This window comes from Neocloeon triangulifer, unplaced genomic scaffold (assembly GCF_031216515.1).
Source record: "Neocloeon triangulifer isolate White Clay Creek 2 clone unplaced genomic scaffold, ASM3121651v1 ptg000003l, whole genome shotgun sequence".
Classification (NCBI taxonomy): domain Eukaryota; kingdom Metazoa; phylum Arthropoda; class Insecta; order Ephemeroptera; family Baetidae; genus Neocloeon; species Neocloeon triangulifer.
In genome coordinates, this window is record NW_026775546.1 from 3,071,108 (window position 1) to 3,090,847 (window position 19,740).

Sequence of the window (19,740 nt, forward strand, 5' to 3'; positions counted from 1 at the left end):
AGTCTCTTTTGAATTAGCAGAATTGTTTATAAACAAATGTTCAAAGTTAACATTTTAAAGCAATAAAAGACAAAACTTTATTTTGGTGACAAATTTATTTAATATAATTTTTAGGCAAAGAAAAACTTGTCAAGATCACTTACATTCATTAAATAATAACTTTTTTGACCCAACTTTCAAAATATAATTTTAATCTCATTTGCACATTAGTGAGAATGGTAAGCCTTAATTGTTGCGTTAGCGTTCTTAAAATAAATGATATAATTTTTGACTACGACAATTTCAATTTTAAAATTTTTCCAAAGCAAATAAAAATTAGAAGAAACAGTCCTTTTAATTTCTTTTGTGTGCGAAAGTTTAAAAAAATATTAAAAACATTTCCTTTGGAAAAAACTTGTTTAAATTTGGTAATTTTTTTCATTTAGTCTAAATTAAAAAAAAAAAATCTAGTCTTTTCTCAAACGACGATTTTCAAGTAAAACCTACTGATCAGTAGAGGTGGTGGTGCGGGCGTCTGTAGTAGGGAGCAGCCCTTTTCTGCGTGGTGGGAGGGTAGCGGAGTCTTTGGGGCGGCGCCCTTCTGATGAAGTGCTTGCCCTTGTTGACCTGCGGACGGAAGTTGTGCACCCTGGGAGTCTCTTTGATGTTGCGGTCGACAGGCGACGCCACAAACATGGGCTCCAGGGTTTCGGTGTGTTTGGGGCTTTCGAAGTCCGGGTGCTCTTTGGACGCGTCGGCGTTTTTGGCAATTTCGTCTCCGCGGGAGGTCAGGCTGCTCACGTACGAGACCTGAGCGGCGGACGGAGGAAAAAGATCGTGGGCGGCGGACAGAGACGGCGTCTCGATTTTCTCCCCCACAGGAACTTTGACTCTGGTTTCGAAATTCACGCTGGCCGCTTCTTCGTGGTCGTCGGACGTTCCGTGGCGGTCGATTGAGTCTTCAGGAAGGTCGTCTGAAGATGGCTGCTCGTCGCAGCTGTCAACGACATTGATCTTCCAGCCCAGGTACCGGTGGGTGAAACACTATTGGGAACAAAAATTTAGCAAAATTGCATAATAATTAAATATCTAATTTTTTTTTGAAGTACTTTTTGGTTTCTTAAAGCTTATATTAAACAAAACTTTGTTTTTTTATTGAAATAAATTATCTAATTTTGATAAAATTTTAAAGTTTTCAACTAAAGAAATATTAAATAATTTAAAAAATTAAAATTTTCAATTATTTATGACATTTTTTAAATACCAAAATAATTATTTTTAACGGAATTTTTTAAGAAATAATTTTTTAAAATTGAAATTTTCTCAGAAACGATTCTTTACTTAATTTTATTTGTTACTTTGAGCTGTATCAATCCTTCTTTTTTTTATGGGAGGTCATTTACCTGGTAGTAGATGGTGTCCGGAGTGTCCTTGTCAGGTGTCCACCTGAGAATTCCAGGTTCACCGGGGTCACATTCCAGTTTCAAAGTTTGCTGATAGGCACCGAAGGAAGGACTGTCGTCCGCCGAGTGATTCGGATCGGGTGTCCAGTTGCACAGGCGACCAGTTCCGGTAGGGGTGGCCCTGCCCCTCTTGTCGAATTTGACCCCAGCGTAAACTTTCACAGCCTGGAAAATTTAATTTTTAATAATTTTTCCACTAAAAATATTTCTATACCTTTCTCTCCTGGGCGGTTTTGTGCTCGTAGCCTCCAACAGGATCATCAGTGATGTAGAAGGGGTGGTACCTGGCGGGTATTTCAGGGTTGTCACCCCCTTCCACGACAAACGTGTAGCTTTTCCCCCTGACCACGTTGATTTCAGGAATGAGCAGTCCGTTGATGAACCAGGAAATTCCCCAACCAACATGACCTGAACAAATTTAAAAAAAAAAACGGATATTTAGATTTTTTCTAATTAAATTAATTGGTACCGGTAATTGCCGAATATCCCCTCTTTCCGCCAGTTGGGCCCATCTGGGCGTAGAAAACTCCATCGTCAGGTTCGTAGCACGGAATCGGAGGAATGGACCAGGCATCTTTAGGCGCCTCGACTGGTTTCGGGGTCGCAGCAGCGACGGGTGAACTCATCTCTTTCTCCAAATTGGACATTGCAGACGAATGAGTGCCGTCTTCAGGTTGCGGGCAGTTCCACTCAGGAACGCGTGTGAAATTGAGCTTCACATTGCCTTTTGAGGAGGATCATTGAAATTAATAAAATAAATAATAAATTTGATTTTTTCATTTTTACCTTTCGGGTAAGCCGAATGGAAGGAAACTTCCTTTTTCGAGTTAAGAGGTCCGACGCCCCAGATGATGGCCTGTTCGGTGCCGTTGTTGAAAATGGGCCTGTCCAAATCGTCGGCACCTTTGAGCGATCGCTGATAGGTGACGATGGAGTATCCGTTGACCAGGGCAGAATTCAGCAGTCTGATGCTCTCAGTTCCTTCCTGATTGGATATTTTGTTAAAATTTTCTTTTGACAAATTGGTTCTCACTTTGAGTTTTGTGTCAGGACAGCTGCCTCTGGAACCGGCACATTGCGATTTCCCTTCCAAGTAGTAGTCGACGGCGTAGCCTTGATTGTCCTCAGGGTCGATCCACGCCACGACGGCGTCACCACCTATCATTTTGGTCTTGGTGTCGTCGCCGGAGAGACCAAATGACATGTAATCTCCAGTTTCTGTAGAAGTTTTTTTTTTCAAATTTTGCTCAAATTTTTAATTCTTCCTTTATATTTAACTTACCGACTTTCCCGACCAACTGAATCACGGCGCTCTCCCCAGCAATGGCCCAGCGCACCTCAAATTCCAGCGGTTTGTGCAGAACTTCGCAGTTCAATCTCGACTGCAAAGTTTGACCGACGAAGCGGAAGGGAAAATAATGAGACTAGGGGTATATAAAAACGTGTTCTTTATTCTCTCCTAAACGCCTCTGTTGCTTCTTATTGTGACCATTTGTATAACAAAATCAATAAGTTAAAAATAATAAATTAATCCTCCAATAATTTATACACTTCTACACCCTGGGTCCTGATCGTTCAAAATTTAACAGTTAGTCTAAAAAAATGAATTAATTTAATAAGTGTAGTAAAATTGGTGGGATTGTTGGGGATTCTGGGGCTCTTGAGTGGGATGTTGTGACACTTGCGAAGGATCTTGTTGCTGCTGCTGTGGCTGGTGCTGTTCTCCAAGGTAGTAGGCCTGTTGAGGGTGGTGGTAGAAGTAAACTGCAGGTTGAGGTTGCTGCGGTGGCACGTACACGAGGGGCTGTTGATTCTGGACGGAGTAAGTTGCGGCTGACGGGTGGTAGAACTGCAGGGGAGGACGGAAAGTGGTCGGACCGTCGTTTGTGACGAGGAAATTACCAAAGGACGAAGATCTGCGGTCTGACTTCGGGGCAACCTTCAGGTCAGGGTACTTTTTGACGATTTCGGCCAGGGTTGGGGGATTCTGCAAGAAAAGCCGCGTCAGACTCTCGGGCCAACGGCGTCTCAATGTATATATCCGTCTTCCGTCATCGTCAGCAGTCTCAAAGTCAGGGTAGGGAGGGAGGGGGTAAAAATGTCCAAAAAATGCAATCCAATAGAGAGGCGCAAGGAGAGAAAACAAAACACCTTTTTAATTCGTAAGAGAATCGAGGAAGGATTTATCTTAAAATTAATTTTCATATAATTATATATCACATTTCTTTTGTTTCATTCCAAACTTTTTGCATGCTCAACCTGTGGAGACCTGTTTTTGTTGCGTGTAGGTTAGTTGATGCAAAGCCAGTTTATTTTCAACAATTATTCGAATTCGTCGCAAATCGTGCGATTGTAATTTCATACCTGAGGTGCAACTCCGAGCATCCTGAGCGAAGGAGGCACTGCGGCCGAGGCGGGAATCTCCACGTGGCCGAAATCGACCGCGAAAGCCTCGCACCACACACCAAAGTGACCGATTTCGTGGACGGTGAGGCCGCCGGGCAGGGTGATGACCAGGGTTTTGCCGTCGTATTTGCCCAAAGGCTCAAAGTGGCCGTTTTCGTCGGCAACCTTGATGCCCTGAGACGTTGGTTTTTCTCCACTTCCAACCCAGAATTTCGCATCTAGATATCAATTAAAAATAAAAAAATAATAGGTTGAGAGAAAATTTGATTAAAAAAAAATCAATAATTTCATGTATACAAGTAAAGATTTTCTAATGCCGTTGAATAAAAGGAATGATATTTATTGATAGCTTCAGAATAAAAAATAACTCTAAATATAGCAATTTTATTAAAATTCTGAACAAATCTCAAGTTACATTAATGACCTAAAATTATATTTATTATCTATTTATATTATTATATAAATAAATGTGAAGTGTTTCAAGGCCCTAAATTAATTTCATTTTGCTTATTCTATAAGTTAAATTAATTTAATTTTACTATATTTTTTAATTTTCTAGACAACGTGGATGATTTTTAAAAAAGTTTAGTTTTCAATTTGAAAATTATTACATACAGTTGTTATTTAATTTATAATTGAAGGGAATTCAATTTATAGTTTTACATGAACAAAATTAATCTCTTTAGTGGACAAAATTTTACCTGGAGCTTCTCCGTCATAAGAGAAGTTTGGCACAAGGAAGGTTTGAGCGTCAACAATGACCACAGGGTCGGATGAGACGTGGTGGATTCCGGACAGAGAGCCCAGTTTGAGCGGTTTCGGGTACTGGAAACCTTTCGGGATCCTAACATCTCCAAAGTTCACCTGCAGAGACGAAAAGTATTTATATACACAATCCAGTTGTTGCAAAGTACCGCTGGCCCACTAAGCTGGCTGAGAAAAATTTTATGGTCGCGTAAACGAGGGCATGAACGGCAGCGGCACGGTAAAAACGAAATCACTTTTCCCAGCAGCGTCTCTGCTTATCTCGGCGGATTGCGTGACAAAGACGAACGGATTGTCGAGAGAAAGAATAAAGAAAGAAATAAACTAATCCGGCGGGTGAACAAGAGAAATAAATAGAAAGAAAGAAAGAAAGTGGAATTGGCGTGCAAAGTTGAAGAGAAACAAGTCGGTGTAATAAATCTTACCGAGAAATCCTCGCACCAGACGGAGAACCACTTGATGCTGTTCAAGGTTTTGCCCTCGGGTAGGGACAAAGTGATGTGCTCGTCGTTGTACTTTCTCAACACCTTCGGACTGCAACATTGAATTTGGAGCACCATTTAACTGTACTTACGATCTTGCCGGCCGCCACTTGGCCAAAAATCCACGACCGAAAGGCGCCGGGCCATTTATATATATTTTTTTTAAATTAAAATTCGAGTGCGTGCTTGAGTGAGACTGTCACAAAAATAAACGAGAATTGAAGTGACCCAAAATAGAAGTGATCCGGAAATTCTCATCTCAATTTAGAGAGAAAATGTATAAAAACTCACCTGCCCCTTTCGTCCCGCAACCGAAATCCGGAACCGCTTGGTGATTTTGAGTTTCCGGCGTAGAAATACGCCCCTGGAAATTTAAAAAATGCAATGATCCAGATTATTAAATAAAATGATTTAAACGAACCTGGACCGAGTCCATCATAAGAAAAGTGGCGGATGTGAAGAGTTCGTGAGTCGACGGCGTAAACGAAACCTTTGACTGCGTGATGGTGCTCACTCAGGGCGCCTAGAGGCTTGCCATAGTAGCCTTCGTCTTCCGCTTTGTTTTCATCTTCAGCGATCACTGCCAATTTAAACATAAAAAATTCATTATTTATAAAATTATTTAAACTTTCAATACTTAAATATCATTCACAATTTTTTTACTCTTTTAATTCAAATAGAAATTTAAAATTTTTATAAATTGAATGGGAATATTTAATGCTTTTTTTTAAATCAAATTTCATCTTATGTATTCTCTTTTAGTTTTGATTCAAATAAACTGCATTTTGGAATCATTGTTAAAAAAATAAATATTCAATCGTTTTGAATCATATTTTATCTTAAAAATATGATTGGTGAAATGTATTCAAATTTTTTTTAATCAAATATTATTTAGAAATTTTATTCAATAAATTTTTACACATTTTCTCATAATTAAAATCTGTTCCTATTCCATTTTTAAATAAAGTTTAATTATTGTTATATTTTTACAACTGATTCTAGCAACTTATACAGTTGGAATCAATGCCACTTGAAAAGAAAGCACTCTTCTGGTTCTTGAGACAACTGCAGCTTTTCTTGCAAGGGAGAAATTTCGAGCCTTTTTCTCTTTGTGCAAGCGATGATGGCACGATCTCTCGCGCCAGCAGGGAGAGCATTATTTCATATTCAAATGCACCGAGTACAACAGAAAATGATCCCGGCGCGCGCGCGCCTTTCTAAAGTGCAATCAGGAAAATGGTGAGGGCATTTTAATTTATTATTGAAGTGCCAGTCCATCAGGTCGTAGAAAGTCAACATGCATTTCGTTCCGTACACAAAGAGCAAAACCCGCCTCTCTAAAAGACACTTTATGTGCATATTAATTTCAATATAATATAATAAAATCAAGAGAGCAACAAGCTCGAATCGCGGTGTCATTACGAAAATTGGAGAAATGCTGCCGGCGTCAAATTGCAAAATTGCACTTCAGAGAAAGAAATGCACACACGGTTGAATCAAAAAGAAACTAAGAAAGCCGCAAATTGAAAGACAGTTGTGCTTTGTTCTACATAAAAAAAAAATTATAAAAACGGCCAAATATATTGGTTTGATAATATTTAAAAATTTGAAACATTTTCCAAAATCTAAAAAAAAATATTATTAATGAAATAATTTCAAACCTTAAACTTATTCATTGAATTAACAATTTCGTTGAAAAATAACCACTAATTCTTGAAATGGGAAGATTAAAAGATATATTAACAAAAATAAATTATTTTTCAACTAAAAAATTATCTTCATATGTTTCATATTTGGTCAATGGATTTTCTTATTAAACTCAATAGCTTTATTATCGAAATAAATATTACACTGCTTTTAGAATGTGAGTCAATTGAGAAAGGCAGGGAGTAAATGATTTATTTTTCTTCATTAGGACCATAACTTTTCCCCGTCTCTAATTGAAAGCGTGTAATTACGTCGATTACTTAACTCTCGGCAAGACCATAATTGTGCCTTTACAATTCGGCTGCACGTTAATCAGGATCAATTAAATTCACATTTCCAGGTGCACCGCCTGTATCGGTGAGTCGTGCAGACCCCGAGGAAAGAAATTAACCTGTTTGCGACTTAAAAAAAAATCGTGTTGAGCAAATTTATTTAACAAAAGATCGCGACGACGGATGTTTTTCGTACGTTATAGATTTTCATGCCCAAAACGGTGTTTATGCAATTTATGCAACAAACGCGGGCGGACGGCCGGTTGCCTAAGTGCCCGGCGGGGCGTATATCGCAGCGTGATCTAAATTTCATTTTGCCGTAATTTCACTGGTGAATAATTGATTAATTAATGGCGAAAGCGAATTAAGTCAATAAATGAATGGAGACGGCAGAAAAAAAAATAGGAAAAGCTGTTTCGCTGCTTTTTCTGTTGAAACGTTTGTTTTTAATTGCACGCGGCAATTCATGAAAAGAAAGAAAGAAAGAAAGAGATCCAAAACGAAAAGAAATTGGGATTTCAAGGTCACCTACATAAGGCATTGTCAAGAGAGGACTCCTCGGAGGCGATTTTTTTCGTTCGCTCCGAGCTCGATTTCGCAGCCAAATTTCACGCGGCACGCTAGGCAGAGATCACAACAACTTTTGAAATGAAATAGGACGTACTTTTGAGAGTGAAATTTTGATTATAACTGGTTCGAGGTTTCGATCCAATCAGTATTTATAATAACTCGGACTTTGTTGTGTAAAAAATGAAATAGAAAAATACAAATTGGTCCATTTATATCAATACCATTTTGATTTTCAAAAATTTATAAATAATTTTTTTACGGTAAATAAATTTTTTTAAATTTATTTTAAGCACAATTATTATGTTGACTAGAGTTTAATTTTATTTAAAATCAATTTAAATTACTGTTCATCATAGGCATGACAAAAAGAGCGCTGCGGAAAAACTTGCAAGAAATAAAAATTATATCCTAAGAAAGTAAAAAGCAAAAGACATTAAAGTGGAAACTAAATATAATTTGTAAAATTCTAAATTAAAATTAATTCTTTATTAATAATTCTCAACCTTAATGGAGATGAATCGCAATACACCAAGGACAGAAAACAGCTGACTTAATTCATAGTTTTTTTTTCACACCGGACGGAATAATTTTTTTTGTCTATCACACGCACAGATCTTTTGAAGAAAAGCAGGAATTTCTCACTTTTATAATCATATATATTTCTCAACGTTGCACTTTTTTCCTGATTGCATTTTTAGCACGAATTCATCACGTGCCACGGTATTAATTTCTCATTTATTCTATCCGATAAGCGAGGTGCACAAACAACGTGCAACGGCCTTGACTGAATTTTATACACTTTTTCTCGAAGAGTTATTAGATGGACAGATATTATATATGTGGACTGTCGAAATTTCCTGGCACGCGACTTGATAATTCAAATGCAGCTCAAATAAACAACAAAACACCCGCAGCTGTTTTCGTTTAATGGCTTTTGAGTTGTTGTTTTTATAGCCGCAATAATTTTCACGGTTGATGATTTTCATGAGCCTTTGAAATTAATTTATTATATCTCTTTGCGCTGCTGGTTTTTGCTAAATTTCTGCACATTTTTTGCTCAACTTGGAAATGTGTAGAACGCTTTTTATGGTAATTTCATTTCGCACGATTAACACGTGCCTGGCGTTTGCATAATGAGAGGATATTTTGAGCTTTGTTTGTTTGGCAAAAATGGGTCAAAGCTAGGCCAAAATAGTAAATTCAATGACGAGTGGGAATAAACATGACACAAACAAAAACAATTTTTTCCTATCCAAAATCCAAAGTAAAATGTCATAATATAATTTTCATTTTAAACCTGAAAAAAATAAACTTTTAAAATTTTTAAACTTTTTTTAAAATTGAAATGTTATAACAAAAATAAAAAATTAAATCTATATTGCTCAAAATTTCGGGCGTTGAAGTCTCCAGTTAATTTCCAAGTAATAAATTTTTCAAATTTCAACTCACCATTTTGAACGAGCAGAAGGGTGCAAAATAAGGCGGCGGCCGGAAAGGGTAACTTCATCTGGCCTGTGCGACGATCGGAATCAAGAGTGCTCGTTGTCGAGCAGCAACTACTACTTTCGACAAAACTCGCGTGTTGGCGTTCGCAAGTCTTTTATATAGAGAGGTAGCGGTCCAGCTCTCTGCGCAATTGGAGAGGGGCGTCTGCTCAAAATTCGTCCTTTTCATCCGCCTCCCTATATTTTATTGCACAGACTCAAAACTGGTCTTTGCGTGCAGGCTCCGATCATTCAACTCTGCCCTCCGCAGCCTGCCAATAAATAAAAAATGAAAAATTGTCGAGTCGCGAATTTCTTGGCTGACATCGCGGGTGCTGTTGACCTCGCCTCTCTCGACACGACCGATTATCCACGTGGGATTCAACCACGACGTTTATAACAGAAATAATGCAGGGAAATCTCTATAAATTAACAGTTAATGATTGTTTTCATGACTTAAAGATTTAAAATTCGAAACTTTTTTACTATTTAAATCTTTTCCATTCTGGTACATATTTAAAAAAAAAAATATTAATGCTGTCAAAATTGTCATAGATCACTAAATGATTTTAAAATTGCAATCCTATCTTGAAATTAAAAGTTTGCTTCTAATTTATTGTTTTCCTTATTATTCACAAATTATAATATGTGTCTATGAAAAAAGAAAAAAGCAACAAAATATTCCATATTGTTTTATTAAAAATTTATTGTTTCATTATTTGAAAATTTATAAAATCAAATTTTGTGCTCTTAACTGCCAATTATTGCAGCTTTTTTTTATCAAGTCTTATGTATCAATGAAAATTTAATGATCCATTTTTTGCTAAAGTCATTTTTTACTTGCTGTTAAAATATATTCCGAATATATTTTTGCACATATTAATTTGAATTTTAATGTTGTTGATCTGATAATTTTTATTATTTCTAGTAGTTTATATTCTGAATGGAATGAATAGTTGGTTTATAATAATTTATTAATGCAATATTTTTTCAACTTTCAATTTGTTTCAGTTCTTATAATACAAAAATTTCAGAATAAAAATTAATCAAACTAAATTAAGTAGGTTTGAATCGTGGGTTCAGTTCTTTGTAAAATATGATTTAAGGTAAAAAGAAACCGTTATAAAAATATTGTATAATATTTTCAAATTAATTTTTAAACAAATATATAAAAAAAACTGCTTTTCAATGCATGTGACCTTTGCTAAATTATTATTATCATCAAATGTCAGTAAGATTATGGAAAAGGAAAGGACTGTCTGCGGCACCATACAAGTAGTTTCCCTGTTCAAATATAAAAATCACGCTTGCTTGTGTGTGTATGTAGCCTGTTTTCACTTTCGTCACAAAATTGCATCTCATCCGCAGAGGTCGCTGGCTTGCGCTAAGCCAAGCTTTATTCATGAATGGCAATTCGCAACGAGCTCCATCAAGCATGCTATTTACTCAGCCATTGAGAACATCTCTCTCTTCAGAGAGAAAAAAAGAAGTTTGCTTGTCCAGCCAGCTCGACTATAAAATAATTATGAGCGCCGCCACGCAATTTGGTTACAAAACTCCGCGAGCCGACGACAATTTGTACAATTGCGCGCCGCCGTGTGGCCTTGCTGGGCGAAAGGAGAAAACCCTAATCAAAACAATATAATTATACGCAGACCGTTTGGCATGAAAGAGGAGCCGCCACTGACCCGCCAGCAGAAAAGTTAAAAAATTATAATTTCGTGAAATAAACAATTTTAGCAAGTTCCTAATTTAGCTCAATTTGATCAACTTACTAGGGATGACTTGATAAGTTAAATATTGCCAATAATATGATTTTTTATTTTTGAAGAAGTTAACATGTAAAGGTTACTCAGTAATGATCTTTGCAAATCAAACAAATTATGTAGCAACGGACAGTTTCTTAATAACAGCAAAAAACTGAATCCACTAAGACAAACACTTTTTGTTCAACAGCAGAACTGTGTCTTCACAGTTTTAAGAGCAGAAATTATATTTTTATAAAAATGACAAAATAAAATTATATTTTAATTTTTCCATTATTCTTTTACTTGGGTTCAGCGATCTTTAAATTCCTGGTTCTTTGAATTATATCCAAGATAAAATTCCTTGTTATTTCTTGAAACGATAATTTTTGAAATTTTCATCATATAAGAGCTTTATTTTAACAACACAAAAAGATTCAATCCAATTAGTCTTATCTTTAAGGAAAAATTGTTGAAATTCACTGAAAATCGTAGACATGCCAATAATTATTGCCATTTCAATATAAACTGGCAATTAACTACATCGTTTCCATATAGTAAAAAATAAAAATTAATGAATAAACTGGTATTTAATAAAAAAACCTTCTCATGAGCTTTAGAATAATTTTGATTATATTTCAAAGGTTGTTTTTTTTTTAACTTTTTACAAAATTTGTATGAAAATACAACAATTTATTTAAATTTTATTTTTCATAAATTTATCACTTATTATTCAGCATCAGTGGCAAAAATTGCAAAAACTGCAAGACTGAAGAGGAGGCGCGACACCTCTTGTTCGTCAATGCTTACTTTTTTACGAGCGAGTGGTGAAAGTCGCAGAGCAACAGAGGTTGCGCGGCGGATCACAAAGTGCTCATCATTATACGTTCTGCCCCCGCGGTGCTGGAACACTTTTGCATTTTTCACAAACGGCCTACTCCGCTTCTGCTTCGTAGGCAATAGCAAAACGACCTAATGAAATTTAAACAAACTTCACAAGGATTGGCAAATATAGTTGATCTAGAAAATGAACCCTGCAGTGCTAATTGTCCGTGCAATGCTAAGTGACTTTTACTAGGTTCATAAAAAACGCAAATATTTGAAAATTTGATTGAAAAACGTTAATTTTAACATAATTATCAGAATTGAAATGAATCACGCATGACAGTTAGAAATAAATTTTGAAATTCTGTTCTAAATTTATTTGCGGACATTTTTTTTATAAATTTAATCTTTTTGAAAAAAAAAATGATGATTTCAAAATACTAAATAAATTACTCTAAATTTATATTTCACATTGCTATTATTATTTGGCTAAAATTTTAGTTAAAAAGTTATATTTTATATTTCAGCAAAAAAATCTTGCTAAACAAATAATTTTTCAAAGCCTATTAAAGTAAAAATCATAAAAGAGATTTAATTATCATATTATTTTTTCGAATTTATGATCGACTAATTTTTAAGAAGACATGGCATGGTAATTGCATTTTCCTTAAAACTTAATTATTGATCATTTGCTTGTAGTTTAAAATAAATGGAGTCAAAAAGTTAACAATAGAAAATTAAAATTCTGCAAATAGTAAATGAATCAATTAACGTCTCAACTTCAAAGTTCGAAATAGTTATTCTCAATCTCACTAATTTTGACAAAGATGAATTATCAAAATGAACTTTGAAGTGAATTTATTAACAAACAAAATCAGCAGTACAATTATAATTAATTTCATTTGCCGCAAGCGTGGGCAAAGCATGCTCGTAGCTTGCATAGTGAGTTGGCAAATTTTCACCGTTTCTCATACATAATAATTTTAATTTCCCTTCGGTTATGCCCGCAAGATTATTATCGCATCTCATTTCATTACACGGCGAATACATCATTTTAGCAAATTGAGTACGTCCGTTGACAAGCTGGTTTTTAAAATGCAGCTCTAGTATTTCTTTTTCGAGAGTTATGATGATGTAACACGGGAAATTAAATTGATCCAGTTCGTTGACTCACAAAGAGTGCATGTGTGTGTACACAGAGTGTAGACTTTTGTGAAATTAGCATATAATTGTGTATCCGCGCGCGAGTGCCTGTCACGAAATGAGCCCACACGTTGTTTTGTCTGACGTTCCTACGCACATGAGTGTGACAAAAACGAGAGTTCTAAAATTGAATGCGAAAAATCTCTTATTTGATTACCTTTTCAAATGCATTTGGTCAGGTTTTTCTTTAATTATTTTTATTTTTGGTAGTTCAATCAAAATGAAATTTAGGCAACCTGCTATGCTGCAGTGTTTGGCAGGATGCATAGATCCAATTAAAAGGTTACTGTCAATTGAAAATTTGAACCAAGGAAATGAAACACATTTGATTTTTTGTCAAATCTTTCTTATTAGGCACAATTACTTTAAAAATTCTACATTTAAAAAACTGAAAAATATCTATTTTTATAAATTTAAAATAAAATTTAAGCAATTTTGAGTAATTAAATTTATCAAATTTGCAGTCTTATTATTGAATTTTTTGAAATTTTTAATATTTTTCATCTTTATTTTAAGTTCACTGGCGTTTTTCCATTCTCAACCAGATTCCCTCTTTTGAAGTCAAGATGAACTGTTTTGCGTCAAAATTAACAGGATAAACGGTCTTGGGGCAAGCAACAACCGTGTACTTGCGAAGGAAAGTGAAGAGTGCAAGTTTTGATTGGATTGACGCGAATCGATTACCTAAAATTCCAATTTTCTTTATTCCAAAAATACATAATATTTAAATTATTACCAATGCATTGCCTGGGACCCTCTCCAAAGGGTGTGTAAATGTACTGGTATTTGCGCAGGAGATCCTCGTCGCTGAACCTCTCAGGGTCGAATCTGTCAGGGTCCGGGAAATACTTCGGGTCGTTTTGGAGAGCATGATTTGGAATGCCAATTATGGTTCCTTTTTCCAAGACAACATTCGTTTCGGGAATGACGTACTTTTTTGTGCACAACCGGCTGTGCAATGCGACAGGCGGGTACTTCCTCATTGATTCTAAAATTTCCAAAAGTTATATATTATTAGATTAAGATAATATTATAATAAATTTATAAATATACTCCGTATTACTGAGTAAAAATACAAAAAAGCGAGAAAATATTATAAAATAAAAATTAAAATAAATAATTTAAATGTCAAAGAAGAATTAAAATGCAAAATGATTTTATTTTTTATAAATCAACAATATACGAAAATATCTTATAAACCTTTTACCTTTGAGTACCCAGTCCAAGTATTTCATGTCTTTAAGCGTATCATATGAAATCTTCCCGTTATTCTGGGCGAGACATTCGTCAACTTCAATTTGCGCTTTCCTTTGCACGTCTGGGTTCATTGCCAATTCAAGCAGTGTGAAGCAAATTACGGTGGATGACGTTTCGAAACCAGCCAGGAAGAAAACGGTAGACTGGGCGGCCAAGTCAATATCATCAAATTCTACGTTATTTTTTTTTAAATAATTTTTTCTCTTTATTTAATTGAATTTTAATTACTGAATGGAATGTTTGATGTGGTTTTGTGGTCCGCAGTTTCTTCATTTAAATGTTGATCCTCGTCGTCCGCGTCAATTGCGACGCTTCCCTTGTCCTTTAACTCCATCAGCAGTTGTAAAAAGTCTCGTCTCACGATGCCCTCTTTCTTTCGTTTCTCGACCATGTCCTTGGTTAGTTTTAGGAAAAATTCGGACACGTCATTCTCCAAAACTCCAAGTTTGAGTTTCAAAGCAATCTTAATAAAAGGTGGAAAAATAATTCCAGTTTATTTGAAATTTAAATAATCAATAAACCTCGGGCAAAAATATGATGAACACTAATTTTATGGCCTGGAAAATATTCACATCAATCAATCTTTTTCCCATTTTCCGGAACTGATTATCTGGATTTTCGATCGTGTTACATTTTATTCCAAAAATGCACGAGCCGATAATGTCGGTAAAAAGTCGACCTAGGACGTCCTAAATAAATTATTAAAATAGATATAAATAAAAAATTGCATTAATTAAAATTTTTTATTTACTTTGGCTTCAAAAATTTCTTTGCTTTCAGCCAATTTATCCAAGTATTTATCAAACTGATCATTGCACTCCTGCATCAGAGGAAACATAGCCTTTATTTTTCCCGATGTGAAAGTTGGAACAAGTTTCGTTCGCATGTCTTTCCACCTTTGTCCTTCCAAATTAAACAGATTCAACGCTTGTAATGGATCACCCTCCTCACTGATCTAAAATCAAAAAATTCTTCTTGAAATTTTTAAGCCAATACCTTGTCAGAAATTTACTTTGAATCCGTGATCAACGAAATGAGAGAAGTCCTTGACGAAAATTTGCTTTATGAACTCAGGGTCGATGGCCATCAGGGTTTGCGTCGTTCCCTGGAAATATCCGACGAAAGGCTGGCCCTCATTTTCACGATACACGCGTTGCGCAAATTGACAGGGGTGTTCTCTGAGCATGAAGAGGGACGAAATTGATCCTAAAATTGGCACCGGCTTCAAAAATTTGACACCTTGCTTCTGCCAGTAGTCGAAATTTCTTGTGGCCAATTTGTATCCAAGATAGATGATGAGCCCCAGAAGTGATAAGGAGATTTGCACTCCTAAGGATAACATATTCTGAAAGAAAAATAAATAAGCATATTTTTACTTTAATAAACGGAACACAAAATTTTACTGATGCATTTCTCTCGCTTTTTTAGTTGTGAATAGTGTGTAAAACGATATTTTAAAATTACACATTTTTACAACTATTACTTTCAATCAAACGTGGATTTTAGAATTTTTAATAAAAATTGAAAATTTGTAATTTAAAATTCTCTATTTTTATTAACGAAGAAAGAAAAAAACATTAAAATAATCAAATTGGATATAATAAATTCCTTTGGAAACGAGTTTCACAATATTATGCTGTGTTGTTTCTCTGTACAAACAAAAACACTGCTTAAAAAAAAGCTAGAAGTGAATTGTCTTTATTGACCTTTCGCTGTATTTGTTTTGATAAGGGGCGATAAGAACAGGGCGTACGAATGTTTTTTCGTGCTTGGTCATTCCTAAACAAAACTTTTGCGCCAATCGAGAGTAGAAATGATTTGAGAAAGGCAAGGTACATTTGGTTTGGCCTGTTGCTGGGCAGATTTTTTCAGTTGAGCAACTTTGAAAATAACAGTAACAACACAATTTAAGTACGTGATTTGCTAAATATCGTCGGCTTATTATTATTATTATGTTCATTTTCGTTCATCATAGAAATTTATTATTTGGAAAAAATATTTACATTTAATCTTTTTTTCTAGTAATGAAAAAACTTTTGAAATTTGGCAAATTAATTATTTTCTTGTAATTTGATTATCTTAAATGTTGCCTTTGTGCCTGTCTAAATTTACTCATTTAGACTGAATTAAATAAACTCACCAGTTGAGGTTTGTGTTCTTTGACGAAGACCAAGCAAGACTGCCTATATTCTCCTTTAAAGGCGCATAAACAGGCGGTGGGGTTAATTCCTTAACTCTTTATTTTGCCCCACCAGTTTCGTCTAACGTGAGATAAAAGAACAACTGAGTTCCGCAGTGTTAATGCTTAGTCTGATAATGAGATATACTGCGCATTCTCCAGCAGAGCCCAAAAATACATACACAGTATTACGTCATTGGCGGGGGACCTTGGGATGCACAAAAGCCTACAATAATGTAACAGCATCTTCAATGCAAAAGATTATTTTTTTAATAATAATATAAAGAACTTTAAACCCAGCAACTTTTTTCACTTTCGATAAAATATTTATGTCAATTTTTACCGCAAATGATGATTAAAGACCTGTGATTGTCTAAAAATCACCTTTGTAGTTTGTACCATCAAAATTTATTTAAATCCTATTATACTTCTATGTTATATTGAAATTCTCAATCAAAATAATAATTAGCATGTTATTAAAAATCAATTAAAAAGTTATATACAAGTTATAAATATTTTAATTTATTGTGATTCCTTTATTAAGTTTATTATTTATTCTTTCCCCATGTACTTCAATCAGTTCAATCATTATTGGTCATTACAATTACGTTTCTCCAGTTTCAACCAAACTCCATCTTTGGATGTCAAGGTGAATTGTACTGGATGAAAGTTAACAGGGTAAATGGTTTTCGAGCACTTTCCCACTGTGTACTTGCGGAGAAAGGTGAAAAGCGCAAGTTGCGATTGAAGCATCGCAAATCTATTGCCTACAAAAATTTGGAAATTTCTTATATTTTTGTCAACTAATATTGAATATTTAATTACCAATGCATTGTCGCGGTCCCTCTCCAAAGGGTGTGTAAATGTACTGGTTTTTCTTCATCAGTTCTTCGTCACCGAATCTCTCAGGGTCAAATCTGTCAGGATCCGCAAAATATTTTGGGTCGTTTTGAAGGGCGTGGTTCGGAATTGCAATTATCATTCCTTTTTCCACTGTTACGTCCGTATCGGGAATAACATACTTTTTTGTGCACACTCGGCCGTGCACTGAAGCAGGTGGATACTTTCGCAACGTCTCTGAAATTTGAAAATAAAAATTAATTTTCGAAATTAAAAAATCAGTCTAAATGATTAGTTTAATTTTTTAGTTTTTTAAACAACATCAGAAGAATGGTGAAAATTCATAAAGATTGGGTTGATTTTGATTAATTTACCTGCTTTGCATTAAATGATTACAAGCAATGCAATGACAATTTTGATACCTGTATTGAAATTTTTCAAAGGGGGATACATTAAAATTAACCCTTTTAGCTCCCCCTCAATTTCAAGCTAGAGTGCCAAATTCAATAAATTTTTTTATGCATTCTTGATAAATTTTATGCTTTTTTGAAAAAATTAAAAATATTATGAGATGTATTTTATGATTAATTAATTTTTTCATTAAAATTTTCAAATTCCACAGTTTTACCCTTTAGTATCCACTCCAAGTATGTAATTCCTCGAAGAGCTTCGTAAGTCACTTTTCCGTCATTCTGGGCAAGACATTCGTCGATTTCCAGTTGCGCTTTCCTTTGCACGTCTGGGTTCATTGCCAATTCAAGCAGTGCGAAGCAAATCAAAGTGGAGGACGTTTCAAAACCAGCCAGGAAGAAAACAGTCGTCTGAGCGGCCAAATCAAGATCGTCAAATTCTAGGATAAAAATTTACATTTTAATTTTTTAATTGGAAGATTATCTCATTTTTAATTACTGAACGGAGTTTTTGAGCTGGCGTTGTCATTCGAAACATTCAAGTGTTTATCCTCGTCGTCTTCATCAATTGCGACACTGCCCTTGTCCTTTAATTCAATCAGCAGTTGCAAAAAGTCTCGTCTCACAATGCCGTCCTTTTTTCGCTTTTCAACCATGTCCTTGGTTAATTTTTTGAAAAATTCGGTCACTTCCTTGTCCAAAAATCCAAGTTTAAATTTCATAGCAATCTGAAAAAAAAATAAATTAAGTTATTGCAATTACATTATAAAAAAAAATACCTCTGGTAAAAACATGACGATCACTAGTTTAATGACTTGAATGAAATTAGCGCCTAGCAATTTCTTCACCATCCGACGGAAATCATTGTCCGGATTTTTGATTGAGTTGCATTTTATTCCAAAACTAGTCGAGCCGATAATATCAGTGAAGAGGCGACCTGCGATGTCCTGAAATAAATTTTAATAAACAAATTCTTCATTTAAATATATTTTAAATACTTTTGCCTCAAAAATTTCTTTGCTATCAGCCAATTCGTTTAAGTGTTGATCAAACTGTTCGGTGCACTCCTGCATCAGAGGAAACATGGCTTTTATTTTTCCAGACGTGAAAGTTGGAATCAGTTTTGTTCGCATTTCTTTCCACCTCTGTCCTTGCAAGTTGAACAGATTCAACGCTTGCAAGGGATCAGCCTCCTCACAAACCTAATTAAAAACATATAATAATTAAGAAAAAAATTTATTTTTAGAAAAATTCACCTTAAACGAGTGGTCGATGAAATGTGAAAAATCCTTGACGAAAATTCGCTTGATAAGTTCGGGGTCGATGATCATCAGGTTTGGTGTCGTGCCAGAAAAATATCCGACAAAAGGTTCGTTTTCATTTTCCCTATATGCACGTTGCAAAAACTGGAAGAAATGCTCCTTCATCATGTAAATCGACGGGGCCGAGCCAAAAACGGGCACTGGCTTCAGGAATTTTACACCTCGTTTCTGCCAGTAGTCGAAATTTTTCGTGGCCAATCTGTATCCAAGATAGATGAGGAGGCCCAGAAGTGAAATGGTGATTTTCATTCCAAAGGAAATGTTTTCTAAGGATGCCAGCATTTTCTGAAAATATTAAATAATATTATAAATAATAATAAAAATAAGAATTTTTAAACATTTTCGTGCTGATTGATATGAATTAAAAAAAAATAATATGAAAAAATGCATTTTACTAATATTTTAATTGCTTTCTCAATCTTAAGCTTGATTTTAAATTAAATTTTACGTCAGTGTGCGCCAGTGTTTCAGAAAAAGACAAAGTAACACTTAACTGTCTCCATTCTGTAATGAGGCTGTCAAAAACCAAATTTGCTCTTGACATCAGCTAACTGGTTTTTGTCCTTTATGTAATATTGCCTCACCACTGATAATGATGATATAATGATTAAATTGAATGATTAATTCTGCCTTAAGCTATGGCATGGTATGCACTTCACGTTGCCGATCTATACTGCGCTCCAATTTTGATGGCGTTCTCCAGCGACCAGCGCCTAAAAATAAAAAGGGTTACGTCATGAGCCACTTGATGTGTGACCTTGGGATGCGCAAATGATCGTGGTGACAATTTACTGAGCTGTCCGTATTTCCTTTTTAATAATGCACGCTTAC

The 19,740-nt window shown here is 35.0% G+C and overlaps 3 protein-coding genes across 5 annotated transcripts; all 3 read right to left on the bottom strand.

The window, feature by feature from the left end:
• Positions 1–66: 66 nt before the first annotated feature.
• LOC132193231 (protein Skeletor, isoforms B/C) lies at positions 67–9,255 on the bottom strand. Of its 2 annotated transcripts, XM_059613769.1 has the most exons (13): positions 9,094–9,255; positions 5,517–5,675; positions 5,387–5,459; positions 5,039–5,147; positions 4,550–4,712; positions 3,807–4,066; positions 2,725–2,824; positions 2,476–2,660; positions 2,229–2,427; positions 1,912–2,166; positions 1,657–1,850; positions 1,383–1,607; positions 67–1,023 (listed from the first exon to the last, which is right to left on the bottom strand). In XM_059613769.1, exons 1-13 carry the CDS (start codon positions 9,149–9,151, stop codon positions 490–492), a joined length of 2,514 nt encoding a protein of 837 aa, XP_059469752.1. In that variant the 5' UTR covers positions 9,152–9,255; the 3' UTR covers positions 67–489. The 2 variants fall into 2 exon arrangements, with proteins under 2 accessions (XP_059469752.1, XP_059469751.1); XM_059613768.1 differs by having other exon boundaries at positions 2,229–2,660.
• Positions 9,256–13,236: 3,981 nt separating this feature from the next.
• On the bottom strand, positions 13,237–16,459 carry LOC132205893 (probable cytochrome P450 6a13). The gene is made up of 8 exons (XM_059635258.1): positions 16,299–16,459; positions 15,171–15,503; positions 14,910–15,113; positions 14,680–14,847; positions 14,387–14,621; positions 14,109–14,330; positions 13,638–13,889; positions 13,237–13,585 (listed from the first exon to the last, which is right to left on the bottom strand). The coding sequence occupies exons 2-8, from the start codon at positions 15,498–15,500 to the stop codon at positions 13,419–13,421; spliced, it is 1,578 nt and encodes a 525-aa protein (XP_059491241.1). The 5' UTR covers positions 15,501–15,503; positions 16,299–16,459; the 3' UTR covers positions 13,237–13,418.
• Positions 16,460–16,836: 377 nt separating this feature from the next.
• Positions 16,837–19,613, bottom strand: LOC132205891 (cytochrome P450 9e2-like). 2 transcript variants are annotated; one of them, XM_059635256.1, is made up of 8 exons: positions 19,494–19,613; positions 18,844–19,194; positions 18,586–18,789; positions 18,367–18,534; positions 18,087–18,315; positions 17,806–18,027; positions 17,163–17,414; positions 16,837–17,104 (listed from the first exon to the last, which is right to left on the bottom strand). In XM_059635256.1, exons 2-8 carry the CDS (start codon positions 19,189–19,191, stop codon positions 16,926–16,928), a joined length of 1,602 nt encoding a protein of 533 aa, XP_059491239.1. In that variant the 5' UTR covers positions 19,192–19,194; positions 19,494–19,613; the 3' UTR covers positions 16,837–16,925. The 2 variants fall into 2 exon arrangements, with proteins under 2 accessions (XP_059491239.1, XP_059491238.1); XM_059635255.1 differs by having other exon boundaries at positions 19,404–19,563.
• Positions 19,614–19,740: the final 127 nt, after the last annotated feature.